Source organism: Podarcis filfolensis (assembly GCF_964270895.1).
Source record: "Podarcis filfolensis genome assembly, chromosome: 14".
Taxonomy (NCBI): Eukaryota; Metazoa; Chordata; class Lepidosauria; order Squamata; family Lacertidae; genus Podarcis; species Podarcis filfolensis.
In genome coordinates this window covers 13,362,664-13,382,078 of record NC_139616.1, presented here as the reverse complement: position 1 = coordinate 13,382,078, position 19,415 = coordinate 13,362,664, and the positions used below count along the sequence as shown (strand labels likewise).

At 43.1% G+C, this 19,415-nt stretch overlaps 2 protein-coding genes across 5 annotated transcripts in view; both read right to left on the bottom strand.

The window, feature by feature from the left end:
- The window catches only part of GALK2 (galactokinase 2), an 83,402-nt gene that overhangs the window by 48,785 nt on the left and 15,202 nt on the right, over positions 1 to 19,415 (bottom strand). For 3 of the 4 annotated variants that reach the window (XR_014541675.1, XM_083586784.1, XM_083586783.1), the window contains exon 5: positions 7,593 to 7,739. The exons of the other annotated variant lie outside the window; for it this stretch is intronic. Coding sequence is in view for 2 of the 3 variants with exons in the window: in XM_083586784.1 (XP_083442910.1) it covers positions 7,593 to 7,739 (147 nt within the window). In the remaining variant the exon portion in view is untranslated. The remainder of the gene's footprint in view (positions 1 to 7,592; positions 7,740 to 19,415) is intronic. 4 annotated transcript variants of the gene reach the window in all.
- LOC310749559 (tigger transposable element-derived protein 1-like) lies at positions 9,764 to 12,398 on the bottom strand. Its single transcript, XM_083586734.1, has 2 exons — positions 12,160 to 12,398; positions 9,764 to 11,511 (listed from the first exon to the last, which is right to left on the bottom strand). Exon 2 carries the CDS (start codon positions 11,279 to 11,281, stop codon positions 9,773 to 9,775), a length of 1,509 nt encoding a protein of 502 aa, XP_083442860.1. The 5' UTR covers positions 11,282 to 11,511; positions 12,160 to 12,398; the 3' UTR covers positions 9,764 to 9,772.

Sequence of the window (19,415 nt, the reverse complement as noted above, 5' to 3'; positions counted from 1 at the left end):
TGTCCTTAAAATACTTATGGCTTGTTTCCCACAGACTGGCCTACTTTCCTCCAATCTCCCGCCTTCCAAGCCAATCATAGCACCTTTTGCCAGATTATCATATAAAAAACCTGTCCGGGAAAGAGAGACTGCACATGACTTAGTATTCCTTACAAACTAGTGTCCAAAAGGGTCCATGAAGGAAGGACACTTAGGAGAAGCCACTAGACTACTGGGTAAAGCCCTGTATATTTAACATTTGACAGAGAACAAGAGGAATGTGATTTTACATTAGATGAACAAAAGGATCGTGGTGTACCAGAAAACAAGCTATGTGCCAGTAACTTGGAGTATGACAAGATGTCCCACCAGTACTATTTTGATGTTAACATTTTAGAATAGGTTTAATTGACAGTGCAAACACACACAAATTTGCATTTAGCTATCAAAAATTCACACATTTTTATTGTGACATGCCATCTAAAGTACAGAGGGCCATTTCACACAGTATGCAAAGCAAACCTTGGTTTGGAACTGGGTGTACCCAGAACAGGAAACTGCACTCAATCCTGGCTTCTTAATGTGTCTAACTATCCACAAACATGTTCTGAAGACGCATTTAACCCAATTAAAGCCCAGCTAACATTACATTGGGGGGGTATGCTTATCTTTGGATTCACATACAAAAAGGCCTTTAGAAAATGAGTGAAAGGCTAAACTGCATTTGCAAGCTAAAAACCAGCAGCTCTGAATTACACAATTTGCCTGCAGACTTTAATAATTCAGTCTGGTTTACAATATCATTTAAACTATATTGCATATGAAAGATCCAGCATTCTAATCTTGTAGAAATCTTTACACTCATGAAAGCCTTAAAACCTCTTAAAAATAGCACAACAATTTGAGTGAATGGGAGACAGGCAATTGCTTGGTATATTCTCAAAACAGCAAGCACTTTATCGCACACAAAAACCTGATATATGTTTGTGGTTAGCATGAGTTGAGTGGAGAATGTGCATATCTATGGGTGGACTGGGCACATGCTCAGGAATGCATGGAAAGTTTGCACAATAAAAACATGGACAGGGGTTTTTGTATGTTGCCCAGTCAACATGCACCTTTTGCAACTAATGCTGGAAAATGTGCACACATTGACAATGAGAACTGAGTAGCATATACACTGTTAAGTACAAAGCAGAATTTTCTTGACTAGCAGAAATTAGACCCACAAATGCCTAATGTGGTGGAGTTTTATATTGAACATTTGGATTTTCTAGAATGGATTTATCAAGCACTTTGTGTGACTTAAACTGCACCATACACGTGATTTTAATTATAAAGTTAACCCCCCTCATTCTGAGTATGCCAAATAATTATAATTTTAATCAAAACTGAAAAACGAGAACATGGTTTTAAATTTTTGAGGGATAAAAATGTTTGAAAATGTTCACAACAGTCTCGTACAACAATCAAAACATTTCTTTTAAGGATTCAGGTTTCCTTTCTGTTTAAAAAGTAAGCATTTCTGAATGATGGGAACTCCTATATTTAGCAGGCTTAGAATAGTACATAAAAATCTTGCCTGCCACCTTCCCTGTAACTCTTTCATCATGTAGCAACTGGTGAATTAAAAGCAACCACCACCAAACCAACTGTGTGTGCCAGGCAGAGCAGAAAGCATTTGACTGCATTAAGTCCATCACTCAAATTAATGTTGCTCCATGTCTGCTCACTAACCTTTTGTCCAATCCATTATGAAATGCTAGCAAAATGCCAATCCTTATAACAACTGATGGGGGAGATAAGGAGGACCTGTATATTGCAAGGACTTTGCTCGCAGAAGCACAGGCCCAGTGTCGGCACACAGCGTTCCTGAGCAGCTCCCAAGACCCCAGCACCCTGACCTCGCCCCAAATGGTTAGATCTGGAAGCTACCATTTAAACTTTCTTCAATGCTCTGGGGACAAGGGTAGCCAATGCTGTGCTCTCCAGATGTTGTTGGGCTACAATGCCCATCAGCTTCAACCAGCATGGTCAGGGATGATGCAGTCTAACAACAGCTGGAGGGCATGGTGCTGGCCATCCCTGCTCTACAGCATTGTGGGAAATAATAATAATAATAATAATAATAATAATAATAATAATAATAATAATTTTTATTTATACCTCACCCTCCCCAGCCAAGGCCAGGCTCAGGGCGGCTAACAAACAATAATAAAAACAAGTTGAATGAATACAACTTAAAAACAAGATTAAAATACAACACTAAAATATTGAAACATTAAAATATTAAAATGCAGCCTCATCACAGGAGAAAGGAAAAAGAAAAAAAAAAGAGGGGGAGGGAATCAAATTGGCTCCAAGCCAAAGGCCAGGCGGAAAAAATCTGTCTTACAGCCCTGCGGAAAGAAATCAGATCCTGCAGGGCCCTGGTCTCATGAGGCAGAGCGTTCCACCAAGCCGGAGCCAGAGTTGAAAAGGCCCTGGCTCTGGTTGAAGCTAATCTAACTTCCTTAGGGCCCGGGACCACTAGGGTGTTGCTATTTATGGACCTTGAGGCTCTCCGTGGGGCACACCGGGAGAGGGCGTCCCGTAGGTACGAGGGTCCTAGGCCGTGAAAGGCTTTAAAGGTCAAAACCAGCACCTTAAATCTGACCCTGTACTCCACCAGGAGCCAGTGCAGCTGGAAAAGCACTGGATGAATATGCTCCCATGGCAGAGACCCCGTGAGGAGCCTCGCTGCACCATTCTGCACCCGCTGGAGTTTCTGGGTCAGCTTCAAGGGCAGCCCCGCGTAGAGCGAATTACAGTAGTCAAGCCTGGAGGTGACCATCGCATGGATCACTGTGGCCAGGTCAGGGCGGTTCAGTGAGAATGCTGCTATCGCCACTAACAAATATGCCTGTGGTGCTGGTGTGGGGCACTTTGCTGAGGGTCCTCTCAGTTGTGGAGCCACTCAGGGCACTGACCCTCCGCTTCAGGACCCATGTCAGTTAAGGCTAGGCCATTTGGGGTCAGGAGTGGAAGGCAGATTTCTCGTCACAGTGTCCCTGCATTGTTGTGATTGACAACTGTAGACTTACCGTACCTGGAGGAAAGTAAAGGGAATCCCCAGTGGAATCCCCAGTGTCTGAGATGAAGAGCAATGGTTCCCCTTCTCTACCGTGTGCCCTACTACAAACTATTTACTTTGTCCTATTGATAGAAGCTAACAAGAATCAACCTTAAGGGCTCTTATTCCAGCAAGCCAACCCAAGCTCTGTCTGCACTGTATATCTATATATCTATATATATATTTAGGCACTATGATACCACTATTTAAACAATCATGGTTTCCTGCAGAGAATCCTGGGAAGTGTGGTTTGTTGTGGTTCTTTAAAATGGAACAACACTGCTTTAAATGCATATTGCAGATAATATTTCTTTCAGCAGCTTTGAAAAGTAGGCAAATATTGTCATTTCCATAGTACAGAACAAAGTTCTGGTTGAGAGATATTGAGTATCGGAGGAATCTTTCCATTCTCTTCCCTCTCTGTATTTTAAAGAGCATCCACATAGAACTTCATATGCATTTTTGTGTATATATATCCTAATATATGCACTATTTATAGTTTTGACAAATGTGATATGTATTTTGCGTTGCATTTTTGCGTGTGATTTTTGCAATGCAAAATACCCTAACAGAATCCATTTTTGTACATTACTTTTACTAATATATACATTTTTGTACGCATTATTTGGTTGGAAATTTGAACAGCAAAATTTGGAGAAGTGCTAATTTCAAATGACAGCTGTGTTTTAGTTTGCATATTGGCGTGCAAAATGTAAATTTGGGAAGTTCGCCTTAAAAGATGAACCAAATGAATTTGTCCCCCATTATCTTTGCTTGCTCACTAACCAGAGTTTAAACCATGCATGGGGGAACTGAAGCCCTTCAGATGTTGTTCGACCCCAGTTCCCACCAGTTCCAGAGAGCATGGCCAGTAATCAGGGATAATGGGAGCTGTAGTTCAACATCTGGAAGGCCATGCTTTGATTTAAACTAACAACGTTGAACCTAACAGGGAACTCTGGTTAGTTGAAAAGCAGATGCTTCCAAATTCCTCCCCACAGCGAATGAAGGAGCGTGCAAAAGACTGAGGCTCACTCGTGGAAGACTAAATCGTATTTTAGGGTTACATCCAAAGTGGTCTACTGGCTTGGATACCCAGTAAGTTTGTAGCAGAGATGAAAGTTGAACTTCCCCACCTCACAGCTCACTATCTTAACCTAGGGTGAGAGACCTCCTGCCTGGGAGGCAAAAGCAGCCAGTCAAGATTCTCTATACCAGGCATAGGCAAACTCCAGCCCTCCCAGATGTTTGGGACTACAATTCCCATCATCCCTAGCTAACAGGACCAGTGGCCAGGGATGATGGGAATTGTTGTCCCAAACATCTGGAGGGCCAGAGTTTGCCTATGCCTGCTCTATACGGTCCATGGGACTCTTGCCAGGTCACAGCCACACCCACTCTGCCCAAGCCACACCCCTCACCATCCCTACTTCATTCCGTGCTTGAGTTTTTCTGCCTGGCTCTGACAACACCTCTTGGCTGCCTGGATGGAGTATAGAGAGGGTTGTGTGAATGTGTGTAGAAACCAGCCTTTTGCACAAAGGTACAATTTACATTATTTGCTTTGCCCACAGTTGCCTCTGCCACTGCCCACCACTGGCATGGCCTCCCCAGAAGGCTGCTCAGGTGGTATGCGGACCTCTGTCTGAAGAGAGTTCCCCACGCTTGTCTTAAACACTATGCGACGTTAGCTAGATATTGCCTCAATGCTGAAAATGGTTAGCACTGTGTATCTGGTTGGACAGTATCCAAGATTTCTCTAAACCACTGCGCATGCATGATGACCTTTAAAAAGAAAAAATCTGGGCAAGTGGAGACAATGCAGATTTCTAAACACATTAATCAGACACAGCATAAACTGTTTTCTGAATTTACTTCCAACAGACAAAAGTATGTTGTTTTAAAAATAAAACAGAGTCAATGTTTCATGTGAGTTTTAACTACACAATGCTTTTTTGTTTTTAGTCTTCCTTCATTCTCTTTAGTGTACAGAAAAGGGAGAACCTTATTGAATCGGCATCATTGACACACTGACATAGGACTTAAGTATGCGTACCCTAAGCTTGGGTTAAAATACTTTTCTGATCAGGATATTTTGATAAGGTGTGGGTTCTTCTTCCAAGCTAAATATGCAGCACTTTCAAGGTTTGATCCCTGAAGCCCTGTCCACAATCTCATTATGTTAAAGTATGGGGAGCAGGTTAGGGACGCGGGTGGCGCTGTGGGTAAAACCTCAGCGCCTAGGACTTGCCGATCGTCAGGTCGGCAGTTCGAATCCCTGCGGCGGGGTGTGCTCCTGTTGCTCGGTCCCAGCACCTGCCAACCTAGCAGTTCGAAAGCACCCCCGGGTGCAAGTAGATAAATAGGGACCGCTTACTAGCGGGAAGGTAAACGGCGTTTCTGTGTGCTGCGCTGGCTCGCCAGATGCAGCTTGTCACGCTGGCCATGTGACCCGGAAGTGTCTTCGGACAGCGCTGGCCCCCAGCCTCTTAAGCGAGATGGGCGTGCAACCCCAGCGTCGGACACGACTGGCCCGTGCGGGCAGGGGTACCTTTACCTTTATGGGGAGCAGGTTATATATCAGATATATTTTCCTCCTCTTGGAAACCCATCAACAACTCCTAGGGATTGCCAAAGAACAATTCCTAAGGGTGCAATAGTTAATTTAAAAGAAAACGGAAAAATATTCAGGACCAATGAATGGGAGTGACCCAAGTGACCTTACTGCTGGAATCCTGATGTCAATCTGTTACGCTGGGCTCTGACTTGCTCTGACCCAGGCCTCCTGATAAATGATGACCCCAGGTGAGCAGACAAACACCCCACCTCAATCTGGCACTGAAATCCCTGGTGAACCTGGAATGGCCTCCCTGGGCTTGCCTCCAGGGGTCACTCTGGAGGTACATCAAGGTGGGCTCCTGACAAACCTCTGGCAGTGGAACTGCCAACTAAGTCAGAGGGGAATGTCAAGTCGTCCCCAGCCCTAAAGAGGATCTACACCAGAAGGTCCAAGCCCAAACAGCAGGTCATTGACAAAATACATGCCTGAGAGCCCAATGTTGCTGCACAACACCTGAGTAAAGGGCTCCTTGCAAGTACAGTGGTACCTCGGGTTACATACACTTCAGGTTACAGATTCCGCTAACCCAGAAATAGTATCTCGGGTTAAGAACTTTGCTTCAGGATGAGAACAGAAACCGTGCTCCGGCAGTGCAGTGGCAGCAGGAGGCCCCATTAGCTAAAGTGGTGCTTCAGGTTAAGAACAGTTTCAGGTTAAGAACGGACCTCCGGAACGAATTAAGTACTTAACCCGAGGTACCACTGTAATGGCACTTGCAAGGAATAGTACCACTGTAATGGCACTCTTAGAGCAGATTCAAGCATCTGCAGTTGGTGTTGGGTGTGGTCTGGGGAAACAGGTTTCACTTAGGAATCTATCAATTGCTAGGAACAATGCATGCAATTCAGCTTTCGATGCTGAACTTGACTTCTTTCTTTTCCTGCATGTCGTGAGGCAGCCCCAGATATTGTCCAGTTGTTATCAAACTACCAGAACTATAAAGAGTAGACCAAAAGACAAGGCCATGTAAGGAGGCTTAGGCTAGGCTAAAATATATCCCCCTACAGCACCTTTAACATGCATTTCCATGCTAGACAGAAGATGGCCAACAATACAGTGGTGCCCCGCAAGACGAATGCCTCGCAAGACGGAAAACCCGCTAGACGAAAGGGTTTTCTGTTTTGGAGGTGCTTCGCAAAACGAATTTCCTATGGGCTTGCTTCGCAAGACGAAAATGTCTTGCGAGTTCCTGCGGGGGGTTTTTCCTCCCCCCCCCCTTTTTCCCAAGCCGCTAAGCCGCTTAACAGCTGATCCGCTAAGCCGCTAATCAGCTGATCCGCTAAGCCGCTAAACAGCTGATCGCTAAGCCGCTTATCAGCTGATCCGCTAACCCGCTTAACAGCTGATCCGCTAAGCCGCTAATCAGCTGATCCACTAAGCCGCTTATCAGCTGATCCGCTAAGCCCGCTAAGCCGCTAATAGCGCTAATCCGCTAGTGGGCTTGCTTCGCAAGACGAAAAAACCGCAAGACGAAGAGACTCGCGGAACGGATTCTTTTCGTCTTGCGAGGCACCACTGTACTTGCTCCATTTTGCAATGAGCTTTCCAACAGGTCATTGTGAAAACAACCCTGAGCTTCTTTTTAAAATGTTCATACAAATCAGCCTTCCCCAGCCTGATGTCTTCCTGATGTTTTCAGACTACACCTCCCACAAGCCCCAGCCAGCACTGCATTCTTATTCTTATTCTTAATATTCTCCCCATCTGACTGGGTCACCCCAGCCACTGCGGGCAGCTTCCAACAAATTAAAACACAACGGCCAAAGGTCAGAGATGACAGAAGTCGTAGTCCAACAACACCTGAAATTTAGCAGTGTTGAATTTGAACATGGTCTCTCACAAATTGTACTCCCCTCCCCCAACCCGCCTTCCGTCTGGTACCTTTGGAAGAGTCTTTCCATTTGCCATAAGGGTCACGAGTCCTGCACAGCAGACCAAGGCACTGGAACTGGAGAGGCCAGAACTTGGAGGGATGGTTCCTTCTACAAGGCAATTCATGCCACTTGGACTGTCAAGACTGAAATGATCCTAAACAGCAAGGGGGGAATTACTAAAATTAATCAGTAAGCTCAGGCACACATTTTCAGTATAGAATAAGCAAAGAATGGCTCTTACATTAACACCGGAGCAGGACTGGCATAGTTTCTCGCAGGGAAAATATAACATTTGAAGGCAATTTCCAGAACCAACCCTACCACGGATCCAGAACCAGGGGCTTAATGATGCGCGGGAGCCCTTAAGATACCACCTAGTTCTAGGGAACTAGAGATAACATGCTGGACCAGCAGCAGGCCTGAGAGGGTCAGGTAGCATCCCTGCAAAAAGCTGAGACTACAATAGTCTGCTTTTGCCTTGCCCTTGCCCACCCCACCGCACTCCCAACCACTTATTAGGTTGGCAGCTAAGGCTGACACTGCCAGTCCTTTATAACTTATCATTTAAAAGGGTACTATTGCTATAGCAGCGTTTCTTGTTGTGTTAAAGTATACCATCCATAAACCAGTTACTCTCAATATTTCCTGAAAACACAGGTTATTTCCCAAACACCATGCTAACCATGGTTTCTTGTGTCCGCTCTTCTTCCAAACACTTTAGTGCTCCATTTATGCCTTGAGATGCAAAAGCAGCCCAGTTCACTCCTTCTGGACGCCTCGTTTTATAGGTGTGGCTCTCACTGAATACACACATTGATTCCCTAACTTTGCTGCAGGCAGTTGAGCCAGGATACCTGCACCACTACGTATAATCTTCTATAAACTGAGTGCCCCCCACAGAGCCACTCCCATGCCTACTGCCTGCCATAAAGCTCTCGGATCTCCTACTCCCAATATAGGCAAGCCATTGCTGAGAGAGGGCGCCAATGTAATCTCTGAGTGCTCGCTTGATATTGGCAAATCACTGCTAAGCGAGAACATCAGGATATTCCTCTATGTTGCTCAACTACCCCTCTTTCCTGCTACCTCAAATACCTTACTAGAAATAGGAATTTAACAGGTGTTTGCCAGTACAACTTACCAGTAGCTAAGGAAAAATCCAAAGAAAACCTACATCCACCTGTTCCTTGCTCCATTTTTTTTCAGTTATAGAGCAGCTATTTAGAGGCCCAAAGTATCACTGTTATTCAGCCAGGGTAAGTCTATAAAAAGTGCTGCTTATATGAAGACTTGTGCAGAATGCTCTACAAACCACTTTTACTTCAGTAAGAAATTTCAATATTGGGCTTTGAAAAGATGGCCAGTTTTTACTGAAACTGTAGTACATAGACAGTTCCATTTTTCTATAGTGGGACAAAGCCATCTTAAGTGGTCTGTGGCTTACCGTAGAAAATAATTATTCTAAACTCCCAGACTCCTAGTACAAGATCAGCAGACAAACTACTGGGCCAGCAACCTCATAAGCTAAAATATGTTAACAATTTCCCCCAAAGTCCACATATTGTCAATCAAAGACCTGTTTTAGCCAAGTGGAAGTTTTATGAGTTAGACCAGATGCCAAATGGGATGCCAATGCCTTCAAGTCAAATAGATATCAAATATATTATTCTTGTTGGTACAGATGGAGAAAGTACAGTGGTGCCTCGCAAGACGAAATTAATTCGTTCTGCAAGTTTTTTCATCTAGCGAATTTTTCGTCTTGCGAAGCACGAAATCCCATAGGAATGCATTGAAATTCAATTAATGCGTTCCTATGGTCAAAAAAAGTCCAAACAAAGCCAAATTTGGTACAACAAGAGTTTATTAACTGCTCTTTAAAGTCACACATACTGTAAAGAGCATTTCAAAAATTGAAGGAACAATAAATTAAGTTTCTAAACATGACAGAAAAACATTTTAAAATCAACAAAGTGTACAGTACATTTTCTAAGACTCTGGGGGACCACTCGAAGAAGGTTCCTCTTCCACTCTTTGCTTCTTGCTGAAGAACCTGTCCATGGTCTGCTGCTTCATCCGCCTTTTCAGCACCTCCCTGAAAGGCGACATGACCATCGTATCAAAAGTGTTCGCAAGGTCATGTATCCTGTGCTTGTTAGAGTGGTGCTGCTGGTGCCGCTGTGCAAAAGCCTACACATCCTTCCACTTCTGGCAAATGTCCCTCAGTTCTTTGGAGGACAGCCGTTCCTCAGTTGCTTCCTCCTCTTCCAGCGAGGCCTGCTCCTGCGCAGCCTCTGCCTGCAGTTCGAGCAGCTCCTGGGTGGTCAGCTCGTGGTCGTGCTCCTCCACCAGCTCGCTGACGTCCTCCTCTGTGACCTCCAGTCCCATGGTCCTCCCCAAGGCAACAATGTCCTGCACCACTGTTGACTCTGGTGCATCAGAGTCACTTGGTGCCACACAGTCCGGCCACAGGCTGCACCAAGCGCAATTCAAATTTCTCTGGCTGATCCCGTTCCAGGCCGTGTTGATCATCTTCAAGCAGGTGACGATGTCAAAGTGGTCCTTCCAGAATTCCCACAGGGTGATGGTGGTGCAATCAGTCACCTCGAAGCATCGCCTGTAAAGCTCCTTGGTGTAGAGTTTTTTGAAATTGGCGATGACCTGCTGATCCATCGGCTGGAGCAGTGGTGTGGTGTTAGGTGGCAGGAACATGATGCTGATGAAGCTGAACTCCTCCAACAAGTCCTCCTCAAGGCCTTTAGGATGAGCAGGAGCATTGTCCATCAGAAGCAAAGCCTTCAGCGGCAGGTCGTTGTCCAGCAGGTACTGTTTGACAGCAGGGCCAAAAGCAAGATTGACCCAGTCCACAAACAGCACACGTGTGACCCAAGCCTTACTGTTGGATCGCCACATGACACTCAGCTGCTCCTTGTCGGCCTTGTGTTTCTTGAAGGCCCGTGGGTTCTCCGAGTGGTACACCAGCAGGGGTTTGATCTTCAGGTCACCACTTGCGTTGGCACAGAAGAGCAGGGTCAGACGGTCCTTCATGGGCTTGTGGCCAGGCAACTTGGCCTCCTCCTGTGTGATGAAAGTCCTTTTGGGCATCCTCTTCCAAAACAGCCCGGTCTCGTCGCAGTTGAAGACCTGCTGTGGAACGTAGCCCTCCGTCTTCACAACCTCCAGGAACTCCGCTGCAAAGTCTTCAGCCACAGGAACATCAGAACTGGCAGCCTCTCCATGCCTGACCACGCTGTGGATTCCAGATCTTGTCTTGAACCAGTCAAACCAACCTCTGCTTTCCTTGAAGACTTCTGGCTCGCCTGAGGTTCCTGGCTGTTCCCGGACGAGGTCTGCGTGCAAGGCCTTGGCCTTCTCACAAATGACGGCCTCAGTCACTGTGTCCCCTGCACGCTGCTTCTCTTCTAACCAGATGAGCAGCAACTTCTCGACCTCCTCCAGAACAGCTGGGCGATTCTTCATGATTCTGCTGACTCCCTTGGCTGCATCAGTCGCAAGGATCTTCTCCCTCATCTTCAGGATGGTCCCGATGGTCGATGGATTCCTCCCGTACTCCCTGGCGAGGTCTGTCACACGCATTCCACCGTCGTGCTTCCGGATGATCTCCTTCTTCATTTCCAGCATCACCTTCTCCTTCTTCCTCTCGCCGGCCTCTGCAGCAGCAGTCTTCTTGGGTCCCATGGCAGCACAGCTCCTACCTTCGTAAACTCAGAAAAAGAAAAAAAAATCAGTGCTTCACATCCAAAAAATTCAAAAGCACCCAGCCACCCACCACACAGAAATTCAAACCCAGAACCAAGTCCTTGAATTCCAAACACCCAACCCAAAATCCAGAAACCCCAAAAAAAGTTTTAAAAGTTTAACTTACGAAATGGCTGCAAATCACCAAAGTCTTCAAAATCCTCAAATGGCTGCAAAAGAAGTTTTGGAAAAGCTTTAAAAATCACCAAAGTCTTCAAAAACCTCAACTGTTCCCCCAGCCACCCACCCACCACACAGAAATTGCAAACCCCTCCCCAACTGTTGCAAACCCCTCCCCAACTGTTCCCCCAGCCACCCACCGCACAGAAATTCAAACCCAGGAATTTTTTTTTAAAAAAACCAACATGGCCCAATGGTCACAGAAAATCATAAAAATTCAAAAAAAAAAACCACACAAGCTCCCAGATTCTTGCAAACCCCTCCCCAACTGTTCCCCCAGCCACCCACCACACAGAAATTCAAACCCAGAATTTTTTTTAAAAAAAAACACAACATGGCCTAATGGTCACAGAAAATCATAAAAATTCAAAAAAAACCCCACACAAGCTCCCAGATTCTTGCAAACCCCTACTCAACTGTTCCCCCAGCCACCCACCACACAGAAATTCAAACCCAGAATTATTTTTAAAAAAAAAACAACATGGCCCAATGGTCACAAAAAATCATAAAAATGCAGAAAAAAACCACACAAGCTCCCAGATTCTTGCAAACCTCTCCCCAACACCAAGTCCTTGAATTCCAAACACCCCAACCCAAAATCCCAAAACCCCCAAAAAAGTTTTAAAAGTTTAACTTACCAAATGGCTGCAAAAGAAGTTTTGGAAAAGCTTCAAAAATCAGCAAAGTCCTCAAAAACCTCAAAAAAAGGCTATGTGTTGCTCCTCGAAGTCAAGTCGCAACTGCACCTCTTCAAGCAATGCACCCTGGGTATTAACGGTTTTACGAAAAAGGAAACAAACTTGCAAGACGTTTTCGTCTTGCGAAGGAAGCCCATAGGGAAATTCGTCTTGCGAAGCACCTCAAAAAACGAAAAACTCTTTCGTCTAGCGAGTTTTTCGTCTTACGAGGCATTCGTCTTTCGGGGCACCACTGTATTAATAAATATCAGATATTATCACAGAGGTAGGGAATTGTGGCCAGCATTTAGAATTCTCACTACTAACTGGACAGAACACAGCACATAAAAAACACTTTTAATGGTACATCTGATTTTCCCCAGCAAAAAATTATTGCAGAATTTATTTGAAGTTGCTTTGCTTTTGATGACAACTAGCAAATCAGTGTTTTTAGTACAAACTGATATGTTTTGAATATTTCTTCCACTGTTAAGACTCTTTCAAGTTGTTTAAAAATAAGATGTCTACAAAACATCTTACACCAAGAAACAGACCTATGCATAGAATTGCTCCACCGAAATTTTTACATGTCATGCTATGTGAATGTTATGCTATATATACACATACAGTGGTAGGCACAAACGTCCATGTTTTCCACTGAATTTCTAACAGCTTGGCTTTATTTTTATAATTATTATTTATTAAGTTTGTATACTGCTCTTCATCTGAAGATCTGAGGGCAGTTTTATCCATTTTTATTTTGAAGAAGGTTCTGCTGACATGGGCTTCCAAAGTGAGGTGGTTGGCACTTCCGCAGGGCAATAAAAACTAAAAAAACGGGATGGGTTTTTTGGAAATGGAAACAGACTTGTGGATGCTACATTCTGTATGATGCAGCCAATTGTACATTTGCACAGTGATGCAATGAATGCACAGTCTCTCAGAGGCAGTTAATGGCAAACAGTAGATGGAGTTGGGCTGTTGACCAAGTTAAATTCTTTGGTTAATTTAGCCCTGCTGAGACTATCAGGTCCAGTGAGAAGTAGCAGTTTAAGTGGCCCTACAAAGGAGTAATGCGATCAATTACAGCTGCATCAAATGAGCTGCTTCCCAGGCTACAGTAAATGGGAGATTGCAGGAGCATGCAAATTCCTTTTTTGTACATGTCACTCTTCAGTCAGAAAGCAAATAGCAAAATAACACACATCCATCACCACTTGCAACATCCCAGTTAGCAATTGTGTGTCTTTTTCTTTCCATGTTTTGCAATCCTACTGGCAAATGAAGCAATCCCTTCTCCATTTTTTCCAATTATTATTATTTTCTCTCCCCCCACCCCTTGCTTCCTAGGAATGTCTCCTTCTGGGAGATGAAAGAAGACCTGGCGAAGAAATCTTTTAAATTCCTGGCCTCTCATTTTTGGGAGCCGTAAACACTTGCTCTGCAGAAGGTTGAAATATTTCCGATTCCTAGGAAAGAGCATCAGATTTTTTCACATTTCCACTGCAGATGGAACAGAAATTATTTTGGCCAATCACATATGACACAGGCATGGTGCCTTACTGACAATTTAAGACAAATTTCCAGGAGCTTGGGTTGCCTGAGGTTTTGGGAGCAATCGGTTCAGACTTTTGGCAACAGAAATCTGCTCCTCTTTTTGCAGTCCATGGATCAGGGAAGACAGGAAGAGAGAAAGGGGTGTTGGAAAAGGAGAGAGTAAAATATGGGGCTGTGGCCACTTCGGGTTCTCCACCAGAATGTGGCCCTCAAAAAATTAGTCCAGAGGGAATGTGGCCCTTGACTGGGGGGGAAAATGTTCTACTAAAGCACACTGCGAGTTCCTTTTCCATGTATCTATTTGCTTTGTGTTTGGTAGGTGGTCTGGCTTATCCTGACATGAAATATTAAATTAAGAAAAACATATTGGAAAGGCAAAAAGGATAAATGATATAGTACTAAACAACTTAACTTTTGCCCAAGGCTTTACAAATTTCAGTGAGTGGATGAATTGGCCTGACTATTTTAGTATCTCTCCTGGATCACAGGCTAAAATACTCTTTAGCATCCTTGAGACTGCAGTCCATTGTGGTGCTTTAAGGAAGACGGAAAAAAATTAGCTATGAAAATTGGCTGTACTGAGAGGAGTGGAAGACTTTGGCCATTATTTACTGTTTTGTAATAATAATAATAATAATAATTTTATTTATACCCCGCCCATCTGGCCAGGCCTCCCCAGCCACTCTGGGCGGCCACCAACAGAATATAAAAAATTGGATAAAAATCAAGCATTAAAAACTTCCCTAAACCGGGCTGCCTTCAGATGTCTTCTAAAAGTCAGATAGTTGTTTATTTCCTTGACATCTGATGGGAGGGCGTTCCACAGGGCGGGTGCCACTACCAAGAAGGCCCTCTGCCTGGTTGCCTGTAACTTCACTTCTCGCAGTGAGGGAGCTGCCAGAAGGCCCTCGGAGCTGGACCTTAGTGTCTGGCATGGACGATAGGCGTGGAGACGCTCCTTCAGGTAAACTGGGCCGAGGCTGTTGAGGGCTTTAAAGGTCAGCACACTTTGAATTGTGCTTAGAAATGTACTGTAAATTATATGACATTCAGATGGACCATAGCTCACTGGTAGAGCATCTGCTTTGCAGAAGGTCCCAAATTCAATACCCAGCATGTACACATATATGTAGAGAGATGTGTTGCTGCTTTCAGTTTTCTTTACATTTCCAACACTTATTATCGGGCAAATGATATATTTTTACAATACTGAGCTAGATGGAGCAAGGGTCTGACGCAGTCTAAGGCAGCTTTCTACATTCCTAAACTTTGTTCAAGAACATTTGGCTAACAGTGGCCAAGCCTATTCAGCAGAGGTGAAGAACTAGTTTTCCTTGGGCAGGTGCATTTTCTCAAGGGTAAGGGAGGAGGCGCACAATGGCAGTGGGCAGGGCCGCAGCACATGCGCACGCACACACACACACAGCCTACCTCCCAAGTAAATGCATTGGATTGCAGCCTTGTTGCATTTTTTTAAAAGATATTTATTGAAATTTTACAGACAAAAGAGAATTACAGAATAAGAAAAGAAAAAGAAAAAGAAAAAGAAAAAAGATACAAAAATGCAAAGAAAAATACAAAATACATGAAGAAATAAAAAACAATTAAAAACAGATCAATCTTTTCGTATCTTATATTTCAATTACTTGTTTCCTGACCTCCTCACACCTCCCTTTTTTGTATTCCAATTCACATAGTTAATTCAGCAAATCCTTTCCCTCTTTGTTTTTATCTTAATTCTATATCTTAACATATTATAACTTTATATTTTCATCTAATTATCAGTCCATTTTTACATATTTTTTTAACCTTATTGCTAAAGCCACTTCATTTCAATCCAACATCATTTTAGCATTCATTAATTTTACAATGTTTCTGCAAATAGTCTTTAAACTTCTTCCAATCTTCTTCCACCAACTCTTCTCCCTGGTCTCGGATTCTGCCAGTCATGTCCGCCAGTGCCATATAGTCTATCACTTTCATCTGCCATTCTTCCAAGGTGGGTAGATCTTGTGTCTTCCAGTACTTTGCAATGAGAATTCTTGCTGCTGTTGTTGCATACATAAAGAAAGTTCTGTCCTTCTTTGGCACCAATTGGCCGACCATGCCCAGGAGAAAGGCCTCTGGTTTCTTCAGGAAGGTATATTTAAATACCTTTTTCATTTCATTATAGATCATCTCCCAGAAAGCCTTAATCCTTGGGCACGTCCACCAAAGGTGAAAGAATGTACCTTCATTTTCTTTACATTTCTAACACTTATTATCGGGCAAATGATATATTTTTGCAAGCTTGACTGGTGTCATGTACCACCTGTATATCATTTTCATAATATTCTCTCTTAAGGCATTACATGCCGTGAATTTCATACCTGTGGTCCACAACTGTTCCCAGTCAGCAAACATTATGTTATGTCCAACATCTTGTGCCCATTTTATCATAGCAGATTTAACCGTTTCATCCTGAGTGTTCCATCTCAACAGCAAGTTATACATTCTTGATAATATCTTAGTTTTGGGATCTAACAGTTCTGTTTCCAATTTTGATTTTTCCACCTGGAAACCAGTTTTTTTGTCCAAGTTGTAAACCTCCCTTATTTGATAATAATGAAGCCAATCTCGCACTTTATCTTGTAGTTTCTCAAAACTCTACAATTTCAGTTTGTCACCCTCCTGTTCCAAAATCTCCCAACATTTTGGCCATTTAGCCTCCATATTGAGCTTTTTCTGAGCCTTCGCTTCCATCGGTGATAGCCACCTTGGGGTTTTATTTTCAAGTAAATCTTTATATCTTGTCCAGACATTAAACAATGCTCTTCTGACAATATGGTTTTTAAATGCTTTGTGTGCTTTAACCTTGTCATACCACAAATATGCATGCCACCCAAAAACGTTATTGAAACCTTCTAAATCCAAAATGTGTGTGTTCTCAAGAAGCAGCCATTCTTTCAACCAGCAAAATGCTGCTGATTCATAATAAAGTTTAAGGTCTGGCAGGGCAAATCCACCTCTATCCTTTGCATCAGTTAATATTTTAAATTTTATTCTGGGCTTCTTGCCCTGCCAGACAAATCTAGAAATATCTCTCTGCCACTTCTTGAAACAGTCCATTTTGTCCAAAATTTGCAATGATTGAAATAAAAATAACATTCTTGGCAATACATTCATCTTTATAACGGCAATTCGACCAAACAAGGAAAGCTTCAAATTTGACCATATTTCAAGATCCTTTTTCACTTCTGACCAACATTTCTCGTAGTTATCTTTAAATTAATTTAAGTTTTTAGCGGTCATGTTAACCCCCAGGTATTTTACTTTCTTAACCAGTGTTAAACCCGTCTCCTTCTGAAACCTCTCTTTCTCAATCGGTGTTAAATTTTTCTCAAGAACCTTAGTCTTTAACTTGTTCAACTTAAATCCTGCCACTTGACCAAATTCCTGAATCAATTCTAATACTCTTTTAGTACTAGATTCTGGCTCCTGTAATGTCAATACTAAGTCATCTGCAAACACTTTAAGTTTGTACTGTTTAGCTCCGACCTGAATACCTTTAATCAGATGGTCCCTTCTAATCATGTTTAGCAAAACCTCCAGGACCGAAATGAAAAGCAATGGGGAAATTGGGCAGCCTTGTCGTGTCCCTTTCTCCATCTTAAATTCTTCTGTCACCACGTTGTTAACTATCAATTTTGCCTTTTGTTCTGAATAAATTGCACCTATACCGTTTTCGAAACCTTGACCAACCCCCATCCCCTGAAGATTTTTCTTCATAAAACTCCAAGAAATATTATCAAAAGCTTTCTCCGCATCAACAAATATCAAAACTGCTTTAGTATTAATGTTCACTTGCAGTTTCTCTAAAATGTTAATTATGTTTCTCGTGTTATCAGACAAGTGTCTACCCGGGAGAAAGCCAGCTTGGTCTTTGTGTATCTCCTCAACTAATACTTTTTTCAATCTTTTAGCCGAAATATCTGCAAAAATTTTGTAATCCACGTTGAGTAGGGATATGGGGCGGTAGTTCTTAAATTGTGTTTTTTCAGACTCAGTTTTCGGTATAAGTGTAATATAAGATTCCTTCCACGAATCTGGCGCTTTTTTCCCCTCCAAAATTTCATTACAAACCTCCTTTAGTGGTTGAATTAGCCAATCTTTCAGAGATTTATAGTATTTTGAGGTTAAACCGTCCGGCCCTGGAGATTTGCCCAACTGCATAGTCTGGATGGCACCTTCCACCTCCTGTTATTTTATGATTAAGCATTAACTTATTTTCTTGAGAGATTTTTTGTAATCCATTTGTTCTTAAAAACTGATCTATGTCGATCTCTTTCTGTGGCCCTTGTGTATATAGTTGTTTGAAATATCTCTGGAAGCACTTTCTAATCTCCACTGGATTCTGTATATTCTTTCCTTCCACTTCCAAGTTTGTAATAGTATTAAGTTTTTGTCTTTTTTTCATCTGCCAAGCTAGCAGTTTCCCACATTTATTAGCCGATTCAAATCTCTTTTGTCTCATCTGCTTGATTTTCCATTCTATTTCCTGATTTATCATTTTCATATATTGTACTTGATACAACTTTATTTCTCTCAGAATCTCTTGCGACTTTGGTTTCGCTCTTAATTTCTTCTCTCCTTCTTTTATTTTCTCCAAAATTTTATCTTTTTTCTCATTTTGAGTTCTCTTCTTTATTGCATTCTGTTGAATCAGAAACCCTCTCATAACCGCTTTACTTGCGTCCCAGATTACTCTTTTTTCAACCGTAGTATTCAAGTTTATCTCAAAGTAGTATTTCAAAGCTTTTTGGGCCTTCTTAGTAACTTCTGCGTCTCTAAACAGGGTGTCATTCATTCTCCATCTAAAGGAACCAATTGGTGTTAATTTCATCTCCATTCTCACTGCATTATGGTCGGAGCAAGTTTTAGGGTAAATTTCCGCTTTTCGAATTTTAGGAGGATGTGAGGGCGATCTGGCTGCAACATCTGTCACCCCATTGATCGCCAGGGTTGATTCGGCTGATCTGCAGCCTTGTTGCATTTAAAGGGGTTTATTCCATAGAGACATCACCTTGCCAACAAAGGTCCGTATAGTTAAAGCTATGGTTTTCCCAGTAGTGATGTATGGAAGTGAGAGCTGGACCATAAAGAAGGCTAATCGCCAAAGAATTGATGCTTTTGAATTATGGTGCTGGAGGAGACTCTTGAGAGTCCCATGGACTGCAAGAAGCTCAAACCTCTCCATTCTGAAGGAAATCAGCCCGGACTGCTCACTGGAAGGACAGATCGTGAAGCTGAGACTCCAATACTTTGGCCACCTCATGAGAAGAGAAGACTCCTTGGAAAAGACCCTGATGTTGGGAAAGATGGAGGGCACAAGGAGAAGGGGACAACAGAGGATGAGATGGCTGGACAGTGTTCTCGAAGATACCAGCATGAGTTTGACCAAACTGCGGGAGGCAGTGGAAGACAGGAGTGCCTGGCGTGCTCTGGTCCATGGGGTCACGAAGAGTCGGACACAACTAAACGTGAAGCCAACATTGCAGTCCTCATACCAGTCCTGGGCGATATATCGATATATCGCCCAGGCCTACCCACCAAGAGTAGCCTGTTTGTCCCCTTCAAAAAACAAACAAACCCAGACCTGAATGAAATAGAATGGTGGTCTG